This window comes from Melospiza melodia, chromosome 5 (assembly GCF_035770615.1).
Source record: "Melospiza melodia melodia isolate bMelMel2 chromosome 5, bMelMel2.pri, whole genome shotgun sequence".
Lineage (NCBI taxonomy): Eukaryota > Metazoa > Chordata > Aves > Passeriformes > Passerellidae > Melospiza > Melospiza melodia.
The window spans coordinates 36,166,586-36,183,128 of record NC_086198.1 but is presented as its reverse complement, the minus strand read 5'-3'; the positions used below and the strand labels follow the sequence as shown (position 1 = coordinate 36,183,128).

General features: G+C 38.9%; 1 protein-coding gene across 1 annotated transcript; it reads left to right on the top strand.

The window, feature by feature from the left end:
• The first annotated feature begins 233 nt into the window (after positions 1 to 233).
• Positions 234 to 4,646, top strand: IL21 (interleukin 21). Its single transcript, XM_063158091.1, has 5 exons — positions 234 to 368; positions 501 to 536; positions 3,870 to 4,007; positions 4,439 to 4,531; positions 4,632 to 4,646. Exons 1-5 carry the CDS (start codon positions 234 to 236, stop codon positions 4,644 to 4,646), a joined length of 417 nt encoding a protein of 138 aa, XP_063014161.1.
• The last annotated feature ends 11,897 nt before the right edge of the window (positions 4,647 to 16,543 follow it).

Here is a 16,543-nt window from a genome sequence, read left to right as displayed (position 1 = left end):
CCCCCCCACGCACAAGCCTGCATACATGCACCTAGCCAGTGGAAAAGAAAAAAGGGTTACTCATTAATCCATTCTACAAAGCTTTCCAAACTGAAATGGGTGGGTTCTCCATCTCCAGCAGGGAGCAATATATAGGTAGGTGCAGGGTTTACCTGAGCACAGCTCAAACTGGAGTGTTACACTTGAACAGCACAGCTTTGCTCCTGGCACATTTTAAAACAGAACTCATCAGGATGAAGAGGATGATTATTTTCTGCATGCTTTTCTTCTGCTCCACTATGATGCTGACTGCAGCTTCACCCAGAACATTAAAATACAAACAGATTAAAAAGAAAATTGAAGACTTACAAACAATGGTGAAAGATAAGGTAAGTGATGGCATTTGTCATAATACTGAAATTACTTCCAAGCACTGGACATTGCTTAGTATGTATCTTATGAGAGACATCACTTTCAAATGTTAAAAATTTTCTAACTTAGATTTATTTGTTTTATTTTAGGATGCTGAATTGCTGCATACACCAGAAAACTTTGTGGTGAGGCTGCTTTAAAATTTTTTTCAAAATTATATAATTTTGATTTTGTGCTGGTTTATTCCATTGACAAATGGGACAATGTCTTGTTCTTCACATCTCTGACCTAGTACTCTTAATGCAAGCTAGACTGAGTAAGAAAATACTTTCTAAAAGTTCTTTTCTGGATATTTATTAGCAGAAGTGTTTCTATTTTGGCATTGGAATTACTAGTTTGCTTTTTTATGTGTATCATAACCCACCAATAGATCCAGAGTTGCACAGATTCCATTTAATTAACAAATAGTGCTAAGAGTGAGGATTCAGATGATACCCAGCCAAGCAGCAGTGCTTTTGGGGATGCAGGTATTTGGAGTGGAAGTGCCTCCAGCTGCCATGAGCTCCAGCATGGCTGAGCTGCCCCCCTTGCCTCCCAGTGCAGCCAAATGGCAAGAGTGGCACTGCAAGGCCATGTCAACGAGTTCCTCCTCTCATGTGCACTCACACTGCTCTGAGTCTGTTCGTGCAGGGACTGTGCTACCAACAGGAAGACAAAACTGCACCTGCCAATATTCTCTTCAGATTATAACCAGTTAAAAATACAAGGGCAGCTCCCTGTGAACCCTTTTTTAATACAGATACATATTTACACATTATTTAGTGCTGATATTTTGCATCTTCCAAGGTTAAGATCTTATATACAGTGAGTCACCAGGTTTGTGCACTCTCAAAAGTGGTAGGATGCAGGATGTACTGTGAATTTAAATGCTCATGATAGTAAAATCACATCTTAAAAATTTAGAGGGTAAATGCATGCTGCTTTGATAATGCCTCAACATGCAACTGAGATGTAGAGCAACCTGTGACTACCTAATATTATACTTGTGTTATCAGCTGTCTTAAATTTTTGAGCCCTATCTTGTAGCACAAACAATTTTGATTGACATGGAAAAGCCATCACTATGCACTACTATGCTGTAAAAGCTGCAGACATTCTTAAAAATTTATCTACTCAGGATTCTAAAGTCCCTTGCAAGCAGCTACAAGAAGAAAGGAAAAAAACTCACCTCATTTCACACAGGTTTTGGTTAGCCTCTTCCTAGGCTTTACAGCTCGGTGCATGTTTAACTTGCCAAAAAATATACAAAAGCATGACCAAACTAGATGCATTCCTTTGAAGCGCTAGAAAAGACTTCAGTGCACAAACTCATTGCTGGGCTTTTTCCACTAAAACTCTTTCTAACCTGTGGTGTCAAAGTGAAAAGGAGGAGATTATTAGTTGTCATTTTAATCCAGCGTTTACCGCTGCCTCTGAAACTAAGCAAATACAACAACTAGTGACTAATTGCTTAATGAGGTTGTTGGGGTTTTTTTCTTAAGAAAAGTCATGCTCGGCTCAGGAAGGAAAACAACAGCTCACTTGCAGCTTAGGGCTTTACTGTCTGATTCTGGGAGGTCCTAAGTGCCTCCTCTGAATACTAGAGAAGACAGAGAATTCTCATATTTAGAAGGTATTGATACGGGTTCAGCTTCTAACGTAAAACATGTAAAAAAACATTAGTGGGCTAATAGTAATTATCACCAGCAACCAAATCAACAAACTTCTCATCCTACAGGGTGACTGAATATGTAACACAGTGTGCTAAAATGGCACTCAGTGATTAGGTGCCGTCACAGCCTAGTGAAACTCAATTTAATAAAAAGTTGCTCACAGAACTGTATTTCAAATACCAAAATATTTGATTTTTTTTATTATAACCTGCTCATTGCAGATTTGCATTTGGTCTTCAATATTCAAAATTCAATCACCTATTATAACATTTAGAATTAGGTGGTTTATCCTGATCTGTTTTGGCTTCCTTGAGGTTCCTTTGTGTGTACTGTTAGCCCCTATTCATTCCCACATAATTTCCTTGTACCCTCAACAATGGAGTATTCTTTCCTTTGAATAAAGAGAGATTAGAGGACGTCAATTCAAGGGAAGCCAGCAGTGTTAAAAAGTGAAAAAGCAGTGTTAAGGCTGAGGTAATTCCAGCCTGGAGGGCAAATGATCTCTCCTGCTAGTGACTGGCAGTGCAGCTGAAGTGACACTGAGTGACAAGATGCTGAAGTGCCCTGGATCTGTATCTCACCCCGCTGATCGCTAATTCCGGAAGCAAGGGCTCTACAGGCTCATCTGTAAAGCCAGTTTGAGTCAGATGCAGAGTGCTGCTGCCAAGTGCCACTGATAGAAATATTTTACACATTTCTAGCTCCCTTCAGACATTTCCAGTGGTGTGTGCTCCTTCATGCCTCATCCCCAAAGTGCTTAGCCCATGACAACCCACCAGGCCCCACAATCTTTGTGGTGCCCTGCTCGCTGGCTGCTGCAGCTATAAGTGACAGCTCAGCAAAACAGAAAAGGCAGTACAGATGGGAAATGCTGGTTTCTCAGCTCAGCACGGATGAGACCAAAAACGTTTTCAGTTTCAGCTGGAAAATCGATCTCTTTAAAAGACAAGTAGTGTTTTTTTTCCAGTAAGCAAGGCCAGTTACGGTAAGGATGCTTGAAACAACCATAAACGTGTGGTTTTTAAGGAAAATAAAATGTTTTATCTGACCAACACAGAATGTTGCTAGAAAAATTTGTTATAAGCTACATCCATGAAAGCTGCCTTGTCCTTGCCCAAGCAGCAAACTGCAGTGACAACTCATAAGGCAGATGAGACTCAGCTTGGGTAGCAGTAGGTATGCAAACAAGGATGGCTTTGGAGCCTAATACGTGTAATCAGCAGCTTCCTTCTTTGGAAAACAGGAAGCAACTTAAATTGGCTGCAGTAAACATCGCTTTCCTTTCTCTGTTGACTGTTAGATTAGTTTTGGGGATAGTTTCTGTATCATTTCTGATGTTATCACATAACATTTTAATAGTATTTCAAAACACGCAGTTCTTCGTCAATTCTAATTATTAACCCAGCATTATTAGAAAAGGCACCAAAATGAGGAAGAAAAAAATATATTCCCACATAGTAATTTTTTTAAAATAAAATGCTCGTGCTTTAGCAGGTGAAAACCTACTGCGTGTAACTGATCTGCTCTTCAGGACTGCTTTCTTTCAAATGCTGTCATGATTAATAGCCAAGTGCACATTTATTGCATTAGGAAATACCGAAGTAATTATGCAAGAACAGCCCAAGTAAAGCCTCAACATCACCTGCACATCAAAAACTAATTAAAAAAAATAAAAAAGGTACAGCTGAATATTCTCAGTTAATACCCTGGATACTTTCTTCTGCACATGGACCACAATCTAACATGAGCAGGAAAAACAGCTGCAGCAACACTGGTTTTAACCAGTTCCTTCTTCTCCTGCCCTAGGAGGGATGCCTGTCCACAGCTGTGACCTGCTTCAAGAAGGGCGTCCAGAAATTACAACCAGCGAGCAGCCAAGATAAGGTGGCGTTCCACAAAGCCATTAGAATTGTGAACAAACTTACCTACAGAGACTCTGGAGAGGTAGGATTTCCTCACAGCGCTCATATCAATAATAATGCTCCTTATTTTCTATAGCAGCTGCCCCCTGCAATGGGGGAATTGTAGAAAGCAAGTCTGTTAGAAACAGTAATCTGTCTTTCATTACTTTGAAAATCAAAAAGTCCAATTTTTGAATTTTTGGGAAAAGCATTCCCTGTGACCATAAAAATTCACATACATGTACTTGGCAACCACACAATGTGCTGGCAGAGGGACAGGGATCACTGCAAAAAAAGTGAATGAAAGATGTCATTACTAAATTCCTTCCCTTTTGGAAGAGCTTGTATCAAAGCTTTTCCAGCTAGAAAAGGCATTGATTACAACCCTCCGGATTTTTCAGTGAGAAAGCTTGAGGATTGATTAGGGATTGTGATGTGCTGTTTACAAGTGCCATGATTCTCTTTATCTTCCAGCACTGTGAGTCTTATGAGACGAAAACATGTGAATCTTATGAGAAGAAAAGCCCCAAAGAATTTTTGAAGAGCTTTGAAAATCTTATGCAAATGGTAAGCAAAGTTCATTCCTCCTGGATGCTTTCTGACATTTTGCAAATCATTACAGATATCCTTAGTTTACATCCTTACTAACAATGTCTTGTTTTTACAGCTTTACAAGAACTGATCTAGGACACACCACAGCTGAAGGCTACTGAAAATGTATTTTTTAAAGCAGACACTATGTTATATTTAAGACATGAAAAATGTAAATACTTCCCAGTGCTATTATGATGTGCTCTCTGTGTGTGGTAAGTGAAAGCTTCTCCCAAAATATTAAGGAGTCTTATTTGGCTGGGGATTTATAAGATGGGTGCTATTTTGCAACTGATTCTAGCCCCACCTTACAGGGAAAAATAAATTCTAATTTCACAAAAACTGGCTCTTGTAAGGGACTTAACTGTCCCCCTTCTGCTAAACTAGAAATACATGACATGGTTTTTGTATTTTTACTTTGACCTTAACTGAATCCCATGCAGAGATTTCTGCACATTTTTAAAGAAAATTAACAGAAAAATTATCAGGGGCTTTGAAGCCTCAAAGCAATCTGCTTGGGCTGATTTCCTTATTTACAATAATACCACACACAGAGCTTTATTTATAAGTTCTGAGACTGCATTTTAGCTAACTATGGAAAAATGTCCTACATTTAACTGCCTTGTCAATACTGGAAAAAACATTTACAAATCATACTGTATGGCTGTGATTAACATCTTGAAGCTAATGGCACATTTGCCATGGGATTCAATAGGGAGAGGTGTAACCCACATGCTCTAAGTGGAGATACAGGATTCTGAGGGGAAATCCTGTTTCAGAAAATGAAATTTTGTCTACACTGCCCCAGCTTAACATGACAGATAGAGCAGAGGCATGACAGGCTGGTACAACCAGCCACTGCAAAATGTCCAATAAATACAGTCATTGATGCTCAGTCAGAGTGAAACAGCTCAAATGCATACTGCTCTTTCTCAGAGGACAACATGTACCCTCATAGTAATGTACCATTAACACTATTCATTCTCCCTCCTCCTGACTAATTTTTACAGTTTGTTATTTGCCATTTTTTCTTTAAAAATCTGCCAAGTTTTTTGTTCTGTGGAAACCTTCCTGTCCAGCTCCTGAAATCCTGAACATTTCTGTGGAACTATGGCTAGAGATACCATTATTATTATTATTTTTAATGAAACTGAGTATCACGGCACTTAAAACTAGTTTTGGTAGCTTAATTCTATACCACCATATTCTGCTTGCAAGGATTCTGAACCTCTGGGTTCTTCCATCTGAGCAGTAACTGCTAATTTGCCCCAAACAGATATTAACCCCACATGAGGAAACTGATCTTGGAAAAGGGCATAATGCCTTCCAGTAAAAATTAATCTTTCATCTAATTTTCTCTCTACTTAGTAGAAATGTGGTAGAGAGAGGAAACTGGAAAACTGCATCTAGTGTTAGAATGGAAAATGACAAGCTTAGTTACCTCCAAAAATAATGCGGTAGTATTAAAAATATTTCCATTCCTACCAATGTCATCTGCCTAAAGGAAAATTAATACAAAAAGTTTTGCTGCCTCCACATTTTTACTGTCCTGAAACATGAACCTCCTCAAAATGTACATCAGAAAGAGGAAGGAAGATCCTCAGGGCACAGCAAACCAAGTGAACTCTCCTTGTTTCTGGTGATGGTCATTTTCATTTAGAACATCTTTTTCTTCTCTTTCCCTTTTCTGTTTCAAAACTTGCTTTTCCTCTGTGTAATGTTCTATCTTATACCTCAATGTTTCCACATTACTGCATCAAAATTAACATTCTAAAAAAGAACTACCACTCATATGTAAGTAATCAAAGTACTGAGTTTAAATGATGTTCTTCCTGCACCTTCTATCACCATTTCTCTGACTCACCTACCCATAAAGTCCCTTCATCACCAATCAGTGAGCACTATGCAATGCAAAGCTGCTGCTGCAACTGCAACAGATTTAAAGTCTGGGTAAAATTTCATTCCAGATTTGGATAAAAGCAACTGGGGAAACACTGCAGCATGTCCTGCAGTTGCAGCATACCTGCAGATGTTTCTACATTTGTATTTTTATGGAGGGGTTTTAATGGAATGCCTTTATCATGAATCAAGTGCATTTTTATGAGTCCTAGAAGGACAACCAATAAACCAGCACTTTTGATGCAGCTCTGTGGAATATTTGCATGTGCAGAGTTTTGGAGAAAGAGCTTTATTTTTGTTCAAAGAATACAGTATGTATTTCTTTATCTGTAAATGTCTTTTCCAGTAACTTGCTAAGTGCATTGAAATCATTGTTCTAAAAGAGCCTGTTAAAATCCTTGTTGTGCATAGCAAATGGGATTAGCATGCCCTGACAAGCACAACATTGTCTATTACATATTTATTAGCAATCATTACAAAGCACTGAGAAGCAACTTTTGTACCTGAGATGGACATTTTATGAATGAAAAGCAATTCCCTACAGGAATGTCATAAGCTAACTAGGTAATCCTGCCTACACTGCAGCAATGCCTGGGTTTTGTCCAAGAGGCAGCATGTAATGCAGCAAGTAATGCACCTACTTCTGTTTAGTGACTTGCTTCACTGGTTTTAACTATGGATCTTATTACACCAAACATAGTGCTAAAGCTTATTTTTCTTATTTTAAACACAATATACTTGTTTATTAATTGAGGTTATTTCTTGTACCTGCAGAACAACTTAATTTAAAATGCTCACTTGTAGTATTCAAAAAACTAGTGAGAAACTGCAACAAATGTAACTTTAGAGGGTTAAGTGCTCAGAGATCTTGCTGAAAACTGAAATTATTGAACAAGCCAGTCCAGCTACATATGGAGAATATTAATGACAAAATTAGCACAGGTGATTTTGGCCAACACCACATCCCTGGGCAGTGTCAGCACAATCACTGTGGGACACTGTGCACTTAAAATATGCATTGATTTACAAGATGTGAGACTTGGATTTGCCAAGAGTAATCAAAGACTGAGTGTATTATTCAGGGTGTGCTATTTGAAGAACAGGATGAATGAAGCACAGGAAATCTGTGCAGGACAAACCAGTGTTCGAGAAGACATCATCTTGTTCTGCAACAGCGTTCTCAGAAGCAAAAATCAAGATGCCCCAGGAGGAACTTTTGACCTTAGGAAGGACCAGACACCACAAATATAAAAGTGTACACCCTCTAGACTTATTTCTTTTCATGAGATGAACTCTGTACTAAGTGCACTCTGCAGAAACAATGTGTGTTTCGTTAACAGAGTACATCATGTAAGCCATAAAAGCTCATTACCTCCCAGGGAGGCTTTATAATATATTTATGATTTTGATCATAGGTGCCCGTTGTAGGCACTTCGAGATGTGTTTTAGCATGGTATATACAATTTTGTATAATATTTACTTTTCCTGAGAGGATTCTTTATTTTTATACCAACTGATTAATCTAATTTAATTATTTATTGCATTTCTGTAAAGGGAATGTTCATACTAAGGACTATGTGGTCTGATTAATTTATATGCCTGTGATAGTAAACAATTTTAGCTACTACCATTTTCTCTTGTTCTTTTCTTCCCAAAAGTATTTTTGTAGTTATCTGTGTGAGAACTATTCCCTGTAGGTTTTCCATCCACCTGTTTCACAGACATGGTTTGGAGTGGGGTAAATTGTTCCTGAGCATTTCTGCATCTCACTGAAAGAGATGAGTCAGACTTGACTAACAGCTAATTCTGGATGAATCCCAGCATATGTGATTGCTGCTGTTTTCTTGTGTGCAAAGTCAGAAGGGATCCCTCCATCTAGTGGGTAAAATCCACAGGGAATAAATCTCACTACAAATAGGTAACTACAAAACTTCCCTACAGTGTTCTCTGCTTTGCACTAGTGCTGATGACCCACGTTGTAACAGGAGCAAAGGTGAAAGAGGACATTTCCTACTCAAACATCTTTGCCCAAGCTGCTCATCTCCATTGCTGTACTGCCACCTTTTGATGGCAGTTTGGAAATTCCAGACACAAAACAGGCAAGCTGAGTATCACTGTCATGACAGTGAACTTTGAGATACACCACAGACATAACAACTAAGTTCTCCACTTCCCATTTAGGTTTCCCTTTTCCTCTTCACACAGCTGAAGGTCCAATGGTGTTACTGTTGTAACGTCATGAAGACCATGTTCAAAAACTTCCCTTACCACACCAGTCAGGCTCTTGAGCTGCTCCTTTCCCTTTGTAAGAAGATGTACAAATGGATGCTGTGTCCATTGTCCCTTCATTAAGAGTCCAACAACTTACCAGGACATCTCCTGCTCTTTTTAGACTCTTTGTAAACAATCTTACCTGTTTCCATTCTTTTTAAGATGACCTTATTATTAAACTTCACTGCCCACCCCTGGTTTTCCATCTTCCTCCCATCCTAATTCCCAACACTTGTTTTCCCAATCCCAGTTCATTTTCTTCCTCCTGTTACACTTCCTCCAGCTTCCTTTTTATTATCAGGGAATTTTCAGACACTCAGATGGTGCAAGATCATCAGCTGCACAATTCCATTAAAATGGAAAAAGAGCTGAACATAATGCTAGTGGTCCACATAAAATTTAATTCCTTACCATCCACAGAACATCTTGACAACAAAGAAGTCAGAAAGATTTTCCCTTCTAAGCCAAAGAATTGAGGGAAGCACTCATAAACCAACTGTAGCAGGAAACACAGTAAGTTTCATATCAAGCTTATCACAACAGATCAGACAAACACCATGATAGAGCAGCTCTCTCCATTCTCCCTTAAATCCTTGAAAAACGTAGAGACAACGAATGACAGAGGGGTCAAGGCCAGTGCCAGCTGACATGAAGACAGGATCTGCAGGGGGTGAAACACAGAAGTGTTTGAGGTTGGCACCCCAAATCCAGCATTTCATCAAACCGAGAAGCAGCTCCAGGTTTATGAATGGCAAGGAAATGCACCGGTGTAGAGAGCAGATCATTGCACAAGAGGGCAGCAGGCAGCTGAGAAAGGAAAGGAGATCTTCACTCTCCTCCTTCTCCTCCTGACCCCGCCCAGCTCTTAACAAATGAATCTACGAATCTTCAAATGTGGCCAAATACAGTCCAAAAAGGGGACTTAACTCAAAATGCTCCCATTTCTGTGTTCTCTTTTACAGGCACATTTCAAATGCTGCCTACTTAATAATTCATACTTCTTTCTATATTCTATTCTTTCCCAAACACTTTACTCCTCATTCATTTCACTCCTCCCTTCTACCCTCCATCTCTCCTTTATTAGTTATGCCTGACATTTACAACTCTTGCATTAACACCAGACAGGACAAAGCACTTGAAAATCTTGCCACTGTACCTCAGAGGTACCACTAGAAGAAGTATCACCTAAAAACAAAGATTAAGAAAAAAAATAAATTACAGGATCTGTGCTATTCCTGGGAGATTTACACTTCCCTTCAGCATGGAGCATTTAGCCCATTTCTAAACTGCTAACCCAGTACTTGCAGATGAACAGTTCCAAGCACTCCTTATGGACTTACTGCCTCTCCCTTCAGGTGTCCCACACCCTGTTAAGACAGCTGCTACACTCTGCTGCCCCCTGTTTTACTTTTATTAATTAATTTCCTGGTTTACACCCTGCTAAGAGCTGAACAAACACCAGGTAACATGTGGAATGCAGCAGGTGCAGCTGGAAGTGGTGGGAAAGGTGTAGTACAAATTCCCACACACCTCAGCTGGCACTAAGAATTTTTTATGGCACTGAAGAGCAGAATACTGGGAACCTACTGCCTCAAGCTCCTTTTCCACCTGTTGCATGGGGTAGGGTTAGCTTAAACCATTCCCACTTCCTCCCCCTACCAGTCCCCAACAGCTGCATTTTTGGGGGGAGAGGGTGAGGTGACAAATTATATTTGCTCTGGGTCAGTTCTCTGACCCAGACACTGCCTTTTAAAACATGCCCTCATGAAGTGTAAGTGTTCTGCATCAGAAGACTTCCCTTAAAAAGATGTTGTTGTACAAGGCAAACTCAGAAGCAGACTGAGCTGGGAATTTTTCAGCGCAAGTTCTTCCACTGGAGGATGACAATTTTTTGAAACTTTACAACTTTTACTGCAACAGTCTGATAAAACTTTGAGCAAAAACCTTTTCTCAGGTCCAGGATGGAATTTGTTTTTATAAACAGAAGCATATAAACAAGAGCAGAGAAGAATGCAGGGTTTTGGGATAGGAAGTAATTGCTGGAGTTAGGCTCCAAACCCTGCTCTGCTTTATTTGGCTTCTCCATGGGGACACAATCCAGCAAGGTGCCAGAGGAGGTGCCTACTCCACAGGCTACTGATGGCTGTGGATCAGTCTCACACTTGCTTGAGTGCTTTTTTATTAAAACAGCTGAGAGTTCTCAACATCATTTCAGAGTGACACAGAGGGGAATAAAGGTCAAAATTGGACAAGTGACACTTCTGTGACATGGGGAAATATTTTCTAGCTAGTTCTATGTGGTTCTCATGTGATTTGTCTCAGTGTTTGAGACAATTCTCCGGCAAATTTCCCAGTCTGACACATATGCCTTTTTTAGGCTTTAAGAACAACTCAGTGGGCAGCAGAGCAATAAAGGTCAGATGAAGAGCAGCAGAGGTACACAGCAAACAGTAAATCCCTCTGTGGAATGAAAGAAACCGCAGGTTGAAAAGTCACTGGGAGAACAAAGTTGGATAGTAATCTCATTTAAAACTTCTCCCTCAGTGAAAGTTTCTGTATGAGTACTGATCCATCAATAACCCATTTTGCAATCAAAAGCACCCAGGGTGCTTTCCCAGGCCCCACAGATCTCCTTATTTTCCACCAAGACAAGGCACCAACACTACAAGTTCAGTCCAGTGAAACTGCTCTGTACCAACAATCAGATATCAGCAGTCACATGGCTTTGGATAATCCATGCTCAGTTTTTCAGGTAGGGAACAATGATTCATGTCTTAAAAGATATGACAAACATATTTTCAACTCTCTAAGTGTAAGACAGATACGTAGTCCCATACATTTGTAAAATACTATTTTCTAATTGTCATCATAAATACGATTAAAATTTCAGTTCTTTTTGTTGCTCTGTTTGAATGTTGCTTATATATAAAAAACTATTCTGACAGCATCCAGCTGAAAACCGGCCATGTTGATGGGCTCTAGCACATAACCTTAATAGGAGTCTGAGAGTGATTACAGCTCAGAGTTTTGATACCCAAAATCATACTAGAAGCGGCCCACCTTTCTATTATTATTTACACAGATTTCATTTGGTTTAGCTGCTTTGCAACATAAACATGGAACCAGCTTCCCCGTCACTCTATACTTATCTCTTATTTCACACAGCATGGGTTTCAATTGCCAGCTTATCCTGCAAGACTGAAATGGTGGGAACAGGTTCTCTTCAGTGAAAGCAGAGGGATGTGAGCTCAGAGAGAGCACAGACTACACCTGGTACCTGATGCACAGCCACAGGCAGCGGCTGGAGGAGGAGGCACCAGCAGATGGGGCCTCAGCACAGGTCCTGTGTCACCTCCTGGGGTTTCCTGAGAGCCAAGCACTGGCCCAGCCCCAGCAGAAATGGCTTCTTCCTCTGCACAGCTCTCTGCACGCTGCTCACAGCACCCAATGTCCCTGAAAGTCTGGAGGAGATCGTTTCAGTTCCCATCATTATCAATTTCCAAAGTACCAATTCATCTAATTTTAAAAAATACTTGTATTAAAAAAAAATTATCACAGGGAAAGCTTACAAACAGCAAAGCTCTTTTACAAGAAAGCCTTCAGAGAATATGACTAATGCACCTGTACTTTTTAAATATAATAAAACATTGAGTCAAGGCCAACTCATACTCTTCCTTTTTTTTTTCTTTTGTTGTTTTGTCCTTACAACCTTTCAATCATTTTCTGTATGGAAAAAACATCAACTTAGTTTCTGAACACAATGTAAAAGTCCTTTCACTTCTACTTAGAATTCAGGATTCTCACAAGTGCTGCAGTGCAAGAGGCCCCACACAATCCTTTTATCTATAGTAGCAAAGGAAATACTTTTCACTTTCACGGCACTGCATAGTAGGTCTGGAGTTTTCCCAAATACAATGATCTTGAACTTGCTGTTCATTGGTTTGGTTTTTTCCTGCCTCTGCTTCTACTTATTTGCTAAAAATGTCCAGGCACACACAGATCTAAAATTTGTGTCAGAATTCTACATGTGGAAAACTACTACTAATTGTCCAGTTAACACTGATATGCAGGAGTTGGCAATTATTACAGAATATAAAGAAGAAGAAATTCCATTTACAGCACAAACTTCAGAAAACATTAGTATTGGAGTTGTCCAAGAGTGAACACAACTCCTTTTTTAACACTGGCTAAGCTACATGGCTACAGGACTGGTTGATATACCTCCTTATCAGCTGTTTGGCAAATGCACAAAAAATAATTTCTTTTCACATACATATTTTCCAGTTTACATATTAAATTAGGTGCCTTAAATTATTTTAATTATTTTTTTATTATTTAATTATTTTAATTTTCCATAAATATACTAATAATCCTTGGGGGTAAAATGAGTGACAAAATGAACACATGTACATCTGTAGAGTTATTAACGATGCTTCTGCTAATATTTCTGCTGAATATTTGTGCTTCCTGTTTAACATCAGAAATTTCTCTCCCACACACTGTGTTTTTTCCTTGGGCACTTAAGTGGAACCTTTTGACATTTTTGTTTAGCCACACATAGCTATGAATTTTGGAGGTAGTAATAATACTGCTCTATGGAATAGATCATAAAATCCAAAATGTGTCAGAAAATATTCCCCTGTTTTTTTTGAATGTAGAACCTAAATATATAGATTTTCATAGATACCAGACAAAGAGCAACTTGTAAAATTTTACATGGATATAGAAACCAGCATAAGGGAAAAAAAATCATTTAGCCACATGGCAATGCAGGAGTAAATTGGAATAAAGTAATAAAATTACTTTTGGAATGGAGAGATGCTCTGGAGATGAGAGTGTTTTTTCAGAACTACATGTCATCATTCCTACTATTATTAAGCCAAAGTGCATTATTTTATCACCAATTCCATTGGGGGGAAAAAATGAGCCAAAATCAGGAGACAGACGTATAAGGTAAGTGTTCCAAAGCTGTACATCAAAATGAAGAAATTTATCAATGCAAATCAGTTCTTGGTTTCTGTGAGATCAGGATTAACAGTGGATTATTCAGAAGGAGGCACCAAGTTCCTGCAAAATGCAGCAGTGAGATTTCACTCTCATTTACTCATGAAGATTAAAGCAGAGTCAGCACCTTCCCCAGGCACGGGGGAGGCAGTGTCATGGAATGACAACATGGGAGCCTCTGAACCACAGCCCTGCTGAAGGTCACACTTTACCATTTACCTTGTAGGTAATCCTACAAAAACCCATCAAGACTGGGCAGAAAGGAAGAAATTAATATGCAGTCATCTAGGAGAACAAGAAGAATTAAAATTCTATAACCCAGCTAAAAAACCAGGAGAGGGAAAACCCTGAATTACCACAAGCAAGGATCTACTACACAGCACAGGGGGAAACCCCTATGTTCTACCTATGAATCACATTCATTAATAATGAAATTATAACCCAAACCACAAGAGGTACTCTGTATCCTAACCTTTTTTTTTTTTTTTTTTTTGGTTAAAAGTATAGGAAATAAGGTCAGAATTGCTACTGTTTCTCGTGCTATAAGAGAAATCTGTCTCAATCACACAGGCTTTGCACATTTAGATTGTGAGACACTGGAAGATAAAATTTGCAATAGTAAGTATTTGAAATTAAGCAAAATTTAGATAGATGTTTAAGTCAAGGTACACAGAGTCACAGAATGTTTTGGGTTGGAAGGCACTTAAAGATCAACCAGTTTCAACCCCCTTGCCATGGATAGGAACACCTTCCATCAGACCAGGTTGCTGAAAGGATAATCAATGTGGAAAAAAACAAACAAAGACCCCCCAAAAACTTCCCTTGTACTAGAGCTACCTTCATTACACATCTCCCATATGCATATCCACTCTCTAAAACCCTCCTGAAATGGTAGCCAATGAATAGCATGAGATAAGTCATGATCTCTCATTTCACAAACAAATGCTTAAGTGCTGAAAGATTCAAGCTGGGAAAACTGTTAATCCTGATCTCACAGAAACCAAGAACCAGCTAAAATCTGATCTAAATTTCTACTATATGCCATTTCTACATTTTCTCTGCCCTATGCTTTATCAACTAGAATTTCTCAGCATAACTGGGCTCTTCCATGAATCTAGCAACATAGCCCAAGGCTAGGCTTAAAGAGGGGAAAGGCAGGGAACTCTTCCTAAATTTTTAATCCTCAATCAGTCTTTTCTGAAGAGTGACATTTTTTGGTTTGGGAGTAAATGCAAACAAACAAACAATCTACCATAACCTTTTGTACCGATGTCACAATATGCCTCAGGAAAATCTGTACATCTCTTACTACTCTGTTTTCCACAGCAGCTGAGTCCTTTTCTAAGTAAATCCATATCACAATTGTTCCAACATGATTTTGATCACTTCTGGTCACTTCTGATGTTTTTGGCAGAAGTAACAATTTCACTATTACACCTTCAAAAATGGAAGAGAAGAGGTGTAGTAGGACTCAATAAAACTCAGTGGTTCATTTTCACACCTCCAAAATAAATAGGAAATGGATTCTTGGATTTAAAAAGTCAGAAAATCTTCTTGCCATGCTTAGGTGTTGGCATCCTAAGAAGTGACATCTTCCCAAAACTCCTTCCTTCTATCCATTAGATATTCTTCTTGGCTCTCCTTTTTTGTTTTAGGAAGTTGGTCAGTTAATTCAGCAGTAAATCTTCTTCTTTTCTTAAATTCTTCTTATTTTTAAGAGGTTTTAATGTCTAAAATAATCACTTGGTATCATCTCCCCTTTGCAAAGGGTATTATAATGACTTGCCTCTGCCATCAGGGGAAGTCGTTTTCAGCCATTAAGTGTTTTACCAATTAAAAATTCCAAAACAAAAAAAATTTCACCAGAAAGGGAAAAAAGACCACCAAAACCCATATAATTCTACTAATAAGCTTCAGTTTTCAGATGCTCATGCATCTAACGATGGCTAATTTGTATACTCCATAACCAATTATTCCATCTTGACAGGATCAAGAAGAACCATCAGCATTAAATCTCTTTAAAACAGCAAGATTCAAAATTTGATGATAAATTCATATCAAAGTATGAAAAAAATCATATTACATCAAAACAATAAAAAAATGCTTTGAATAGGAGATGTTTCACAGCAAAAATGTTTCATTTCCTTCTGGAAATATCACGAGCTTTGTCTGGGGCACTCAACAGCTGATCAAAGCCTCCTATTTTGCATGGAAAGCTAACTACCAGAAAAGGCTTCTGGAAAGCAGGGATTAGGAACCAGTGACAAAAGCCTGGTACTTTATTTCAATATCTGTCTCAAATCTTTACATCTCCATTTAGAAACAAATGGCTTGTGCCAGATTGGTCATTAAAGGCCAAAAAAATAAGAGTGTTTTGCAATAAGAAGTAATTATATAAATTTAGCACAAATATAAAAGCAGTTTTCTAGAATCAAAATAATAACAAAATTGCATTTTCACTTCTCTTTCTGCAGCCTAAATCTGAAAAAAATCCACTGAAAATCCTTTTATCATTATTGTGATAATGCACAGTAGCAGTTTCATGCAGCGAGCTTCTAAGGCGTAGGAAATCCTCTATTTCCCTACAGGAAGTCCTCACATGTCCAAGATATTTATTTGCATTTGAGGTGACACCTCATGAGGGTCTTCAGCATCCTTGCAAGGGGCAGGTGATGATTCCTTCCTTCTCATGACCAGGGACAGGACTTGAAGAAACGGCACAAAGTGAACCAGGGAGGGTTAGGTTGGATATCAGGAAAAGTTCCTTCCCCCAGAGGGTGGTTGGGCAATGGAAGAGGCTCCCTAGGGAAGTGG